The following is a 6,728-nucleotide window of genomic DNA, read 5'->3' on the forward strand; positions in this document are numbered from 1 at the left end:
TGGATACCTGGGAACCCCTCTAGTGTCAAGTCTTTTGCCAACCCTAAAACAGCTCCCTTAATTAAGATATATACTTCCCCGCTCCCATATCCACCCTTCCTCCATCCCAACTGTCCCATTCCCCCAAGCTCTTCCCATCCCCCCTTCTCACTTCTCTCTCCCCCTTTCCCCTTACCCCCACCCTACCTCCACCCCCAATCTCCCAATTTTTGCCTGGCAATTTTGTCTACTTCCAATATCCAGGAAGATAACTATATGTTTTTCTTTGGGTTCACCTTCTTATTTAGCTTCTCGAGGATCATGAATTATAGGTGCAATGTCCTTTAATTATGGCTAGAATCCACTTATGAGTGAGTACATACCATATTCATCTTTTTGGGTCTGGGTTATCTCACTCAGGATAGTGTTTTCTCTTTCCATCCATTTGCATGCAAAATTCGAGATGTTATTATTTTTTTACTGCTGAGTAGTACTCTAATGCGTATATATTCCACACTTTCTTTATCCATTCTTCCATTGAGGGGCATGAATATCTTGCATATCACCATAGAACCTTCATCTTGCAATGGATGGAGATAGAGACAGAGACCCACATTGGAGCACTGGACTGAGCTCCCAAGGTCCAAATGAGGAGCAGAAGGAGGGAGAACATGAGCAAGGAAGTCAGGACGTGTGGGGTGTGCCCACCCACTGAGATGGCAGGGCTGATCTAATGTGAGCTCACCAAGGCCAGCTGGACTGGGACTGATGGAGCATGTGATCAAACCGGACTCTCTGAACATGGCTGACAATGAAGGCTGACTGAGAAGCCAAGGACAATGGCACTGGGTTTTGATTCTACTGCATGGACTGACTTTGTGGGAGCCTAGTCTGTTTGGATGCTAACCTTCCTAGACCTGATTGGAGAGGGGAGGACCTTGGACTTCCCACAGGGCAGGGAACCCTGACTGCTCTTTGGACTGAAGAGGGAGGGGGGTGGGGAGGAGGGGAAGGGAAATGGGAGGAGGTGGAAATTTTTAATAAAGAAAGAAAAGCAATTGACTGAGCACAGCTCATTAATAGACCTAACCCCAAAATTCTAAGTGCAGTAAATCAAGTCAGATTAGGAAGAAAATGTGGTTTCTGAGTTTGTATGTTAGTGAACTGGACAATAAACAATGTATGGGTAAGACTGTCTGATAACTTCAGACATGCACCTAAGTAAGTGTGCATCAGAAGCTCTCATCACCAGCCAGCCTCCGAGTGAGCATCATTGATGGGTAGAAGCCCATTCTAAAGTCATCACAGGTTACCGTTTTGCCAATTAAATATAATTAGGTTATTACCTCCTTAGGAGGTAACAAATATAGAAGTAACAAATATAGAAAAAATATATTTTGTCTCTTCATTTTTGACTATGAGAAAAACATATAAAAGAATCAAAGAGTCTTTTGGCCATTTGAACTTCTTCTGTTGAGAATTCTCTGTTCAGTTCTGTACCCCATTTTTTAATTGTGTTAATTACAATTTTAATGTCTAGTTTCTTGAGTTCTTTATATATTTTGGAGATCAGACCTTTGTCTGATGCGGGGTTGGTGAAGATCTTCTCCCATTCAGTATGATGTCTTTTTGTCTTAATGACAGTGTCCTTTGTTTTACAGAAGCTTCTCAGTTTCAGGAGGTCCCATTTATTCAATGTTGCTCTTATTGTCTGCGCTACTGGGGTTATACATACGAAGGTAGGAAATGGTCTGTGCCCATGTGTTGCAGTCCCTTCCCACTTTCTCTTTTATCAGGTTTGGTGTGGTTGGATTTATATTGAGGTCAAAAGACACTTAAGGTCATGTTCAACCTCCTTAGTGATTAGGGAAATGCAAATTAAAACAACTTTGAAATACCATCTTACACCTGTCAGAATGGCTAAGATCACAAACACCAATGATAGCCTATGCTGAAGAGGATGTGGAGTAAGGGTAATACTCATCCATTGCTGGTGAAAATGTAAACGTGTGCACTTGGAAATTAGTGTGGCGGTTTCTCAGGAAATTGGAAACCAACCTACCCTCAGGATCCAGCAATACCACTCTTGGGAATATACCCAAGAGATGCCCAATCACACTACAAAAGCATTTGTTCAACTATGTTCATAGCAGCATTATTTGTAATAACCAGAACCTGGAAACAACCTAGATGCCCCTCAATGGGAGAATGGATAAAGAAAGTGTGGCACATACACACATTAGAGTACTACTCAGCGGTAAAAAAAAAATGACATCTTGAATTTTGCATGCAAATGGATGAAAATAGAAAACACTATCCTGAGTGAGATAAGCCAGACCCAAAAAGATGAATATGAGTCTTTGTCCTCGCGAGGGGTTGGTCTACCCGCTGAGGCAGAGTGCCTGTTCTAACTGGAGCTCACCAAAGCCAGCTGGACCGGGACTGAACAAGCATGTGATCAAACCGGACTCTCTAAATGTGGCTGACAATGGGGGCTGACTGAGAAGCCATTAATAAAAGCACTGGGACTTGTTTCTACTTCATGTACTGCTTTTTTGGGACCCTAGTCTATTTGGATGCACAGCTTCCTAGGCCTGGATATAGGGGGAAGGTCCTTGGACTTCCCACAGGGCAGGGTTCCCTGCCCTCTCTTAAGGAGGGAGGGGAGTGAGGAGGGTGTGTGGGGGAGCAGGAGGGGAATGGGAGGAGGGGAGGAAGTGTAAATTTTTGAATGGAGAAATAAAAATTTAAAAAAGAATCAAAGAGTATTTCAGCCACAAAGACATCGTCAGTTGTCTCTCTTACAGTCCATGAAGTTATAAAACAGGGTCAGCTCATCTTTGTTCAAGCAGGAGAGAAAACAGTAATAGTAATAACTCCAGAGTAATCTTAACATGTTTTCCCCCTGGGGTCAAAATCACTAGAAATTGAAGAAGAAAAATTGTCTCCTGGTGAAAATATTCTCTCTTTGTTTGTGCCCACTCAAATTTACAGAAGAATATCTAACAAGTCCCTTTGGGATATTATATTCACTTTCTTGACTCCTGAACATGTTCCCCACAGTGGCTGTTGATCTTATTATCTGATATTATTTTATTAATTATACCTCTTGTGGAACCTTGTACTATCCATACACACACACACACACACACACACTTGTTTAAAGGAACAACAGTTAGCAAGCATATCAGTGGGTAGGGATGTGTGTGTGGTGATTGTCTTCCCCACCCATTTAGAACATTTCAGCCTATGTTAGAGGTGACTAAGCTACCAGGGAAATAAAGTCATCTCATTTCAGAGAAACTCCATCTCTGAGGATCTGCTCAGAAGGAAAGAATTTCCATGCTACCAGCTTCTTCTTTCTCTCACGCTGTATCAAACACATCTTCACATCTTCATTTTGATGAAAGTTTCTTATATAACCTAAACTTTATTTGTTATGCAATTTCGGATTGAACGAAAATCACAACTAAAAAGGTAACTATTACTGTCTATTCTTTCTAAACCCCTGCTATTAATAGACTTAGCTACCAAGATAATCTGAAAGCTATCAACGCTTTAAATATACCTAATGTGTGTAATTTCCTTCAATGCTGCTGTATTTCTTATTAAAATTGTTAGAAAGATGAGCTCTTCGAGATATTTGCTCATAAAGGTTTCCATTTCCTCATGAAATTACTGAAAAAAATGAGTTAATGGCACAGAACAAAGACACCCAGGAGGATTCATTTTTTAATGTGAAACTCCTTTTTCTGAGAGGAAGAAGCAGGAGGATTACTGGGTATGTGTACCTTTCAACAAAAAGGCTCTCTGTGCTGCGAGGAGGGTTATCCCATACACCTGTCACCACAGCACGTAGAGGATTGCAGTGCATGTTCAACAAATGTCGATGGGTTTTACAGTTTGTGCTTTTGCCAATAATTAAATAGCATTGATTGTACTTTTTAAGAGACTCTACAGTCATTATATGGAATTTTAGAAATATCTTACCATGAAGGTAACTTACTAACATACTCTAAACTTTGAGTAAAATTGTTTTGAACATGAAAGTAACATTATATCTTTATTGCTTCCAAACATTGTAGAAATATTGTATTGAAATAATCACTTTTCCATACCTTGGATTATATGAATCCTCTAGTAGAATTAGCATCCTACTTCATCTTCACCAATGATGCAGGAATCTGTCTGGAATAAATGGTCAATGAATCTCTTATGTAAAAGACCAACTGGAAAAAATTTTAATCCTAATTTAAAAAATTCCCATTGTGGGAAATGATTCCAATAGTGACAAATATATCTCATGAACTAAGATGATATTGCCTCTCAATAATTTTTTGTCTTTGACTTAAAACGAAAATTTATTCACTCTTGTTTATGAAAGCTTTCAAATATTAAAATATAGCTGCGATATATTGAGAGGAACTAAGCTATAAATTTTTCTGATGTTTTGCTTTAAATGTGAAATTCACATGAATTCTGGACTAAAGAGTGGTGTAGAGCTAAGCAAACAAACTGCAGCAATGGTTTAAAAGTTGTAGTTCAAAGCATGCAAATCCTTCTCTCTGTTGAAAGGGTTTGAAACATCTGAACAGCTGCAAAAGACAATACCACTGGGTTCATAGAATAATTCATTTACATTTTCCTGGTCTATAAACATTAGATTATTTAAATATGAATCTACAGTGAAAGCCTAAGTTCTAATCTTTTATTCAGATCAACATTTTCATCTAACACTTAAAAATAATCATTAAATTATTTACATGGCATTTTTATGAATGAAATTGAATAGAATAGACCAAAATAAAAGCAAATATGACAAGTTAAATGAATGATATTAGGATTCAAGAAAATATATACTTTTATATGTGTGCATTTTAAACATGTACTACATAGACATTTCTTAAGCAGGATGTGGGGGGGACAACAGAACTTTCTGAGTGTCAACAGGGAAGTTTATGTGCATAAAATGAAGCATAGACTGTAACAGAAGCAAAGATAACTCTGTTCTGATTCCAGGCCATCTGTGTGGACACAGAAGAAAAGACAGTGGTCCCTAACATAAACTTGGCTAGAGTTATATCAAACTTACAATCTCTACACCATTCAAGTTTATACTATGAAGTCATTGCTGTAATACATGCCAGTAAAGATCAAAATTATAACATACCATACGTTGCATGTGGAGAAAAGTTTGATACTTCTGTCGTTGGCATACATACCCCTCACCCTCATTCCACATGTAAATGACTATGCACAGCATACATGTACACACCTGTCTGCTGCAACTTAACCATACATCCACCATCACAATGGGAACGTATTAACATGTTTTAATGAAAATTGCTTTGAACTTGAAAGTAATATTTGCTAGAAAATGTAATACAATATTACCACTTAGCTCACAGAATGTATATTTTCTTCTGATTCATTTGGAACATACATCAACTTTTAGTTAGTGACTAGCAGGCCAAGAATATCATGAAGGATTTTCTGAACAACACTCAACATAATATGCAAAGATCCATTGATTAAATACCTACCTTGAACATTCACACTGTGTTCAAACTTGGTGAGTTTCCTTGTCTCTTTCACAGGGAAATGGGAAATCAGACTTTGGTTACACAATTCATTCTTCTGGGATTTCTACTCAACCGAAGGTTGCAGAAGCTCCTCTTTACCCTCTTCTCCCTGTTCTACACCTTCACCCTGCTTGGGAATGGGACAATTGTGGGGCTTATCTGCCTGGACTCGAGACTCCGTACTCCCATGTACTTCTTCCTGTCCCACTTAGCCATTGTTGACATTGCCTATGCCTGCAACACAGTGCCCCAGATGCTGGTGAATCTTCTAGATCCAACCAAACCCATCTCCTTTGCTGGGTGCATGACACAGACCTTTCTCTTTTTGACATTTGCACACACAGAATGTCTCCTTTTAGTGGTGATGTCCTATGATAGGTATGTGGCCATCTGCCACCCCCTCCGATACACTGCCATCATGAGTTGGAGAATTTGTATTATCCTGGTGGCAACTTCCTGGATTTTAGGAGTTCTCTTGGCCCTGGTACATCTCATATTACTACTACCATTGCCCTTCTGTAAAGCTCAAGAAGTAAATCATTTTTTCTGTGAAATTATAGCTGTTCTCAAACTTGCCTGTTCAGACACCCACATCAATGAGGTCATGGTTTTGGCTGGGGCTGTGTCTGTACTTGTGGGACCATTTTCTTCCATTGTGGTCTCTTACGCTCATATTCTGAGTGCCATCCTGAAGATCCAGTCACGCCAGGGGCGCCAGAAAGCCTTCTCCACCTGCGCCTCCCATCTCTGTGTTGTCGGACTCTTTTATGGTACAGCCATTGCCATGTATATTGGCCCTCAACATGGGAACGCCAATGAGCAGAAGAAATATCTCTTGCTATTCCATAGCCTTTTCAACCCTATGCTCAATCCACTGATCTATAGTTTGAGGAACAAGGATGTCAAATGTGCTCTAAAGCGGATGCTCATGAAGGAGGATACTTCTCGAGAGCATTAAAGAATAAAGACCCTGCCAAGATCTTAGAATTACTTCCATTCAGTATTGGCCAGAACATGTAAACTTGTTTAAAGACTTCCTTTCCATTTTCTCACAAGAGACTTCTTGCACCTGCCAAGAACCTCCCTGTGTTTTATCTTCTCTAGCTTTGAGAATGGAGGAGCACAAGCAACCCAAACATCCACTTGCATGGCAGTGAACAGGCTTTT

At 39.7% G+C, this 6,728-nt stretch overlaps 1 protein-coding gene across 1 annotated transcript; it reads left to right on the forward strand.

Annotated features, from left to right (window-relative positions):
- Window positions 1-5,580: 5,580 nt before the first annotated feature.
- Window positions 5,581-6,519, forward strand: LOC146889666 (olfactory receptor 2A7-like). Its single transcript, XM_085683554.2, has one exon. The coding sequence runs from the start codon at window positions 5,581-5,583 to the stop codon at window positions 6,517-6,519; it is 939 nt and encodes a 312-aa protein (XP_085539680.2).
- Window positions 6,520-6,728: the final 209 nt, after the last annotated feature.

Source organism: Myodes glareolus, chromosome 25 (genome assembly GCF_982192425.1).
Source record: "Myodes glareolus chromosome 25, mMyoGla1.1, whole genome shotgun sequence".
NCBI classification, from domain to species: Eukaryota; Metazoa; Chordata; class Mammalia; order Rodentia; family Cricetidae; genus Myodes; species Myodes glareolus.

Bases quoted from the DNA above. Each gene is read 5' to 3' on its own strand.
- LOC146889666 (XM_085683554.2), top strand. From the start codon at position 5,581: ATGGGAAATCAGACTTTGGTTACACAATTCATTCTTCTGGGATTTCTA.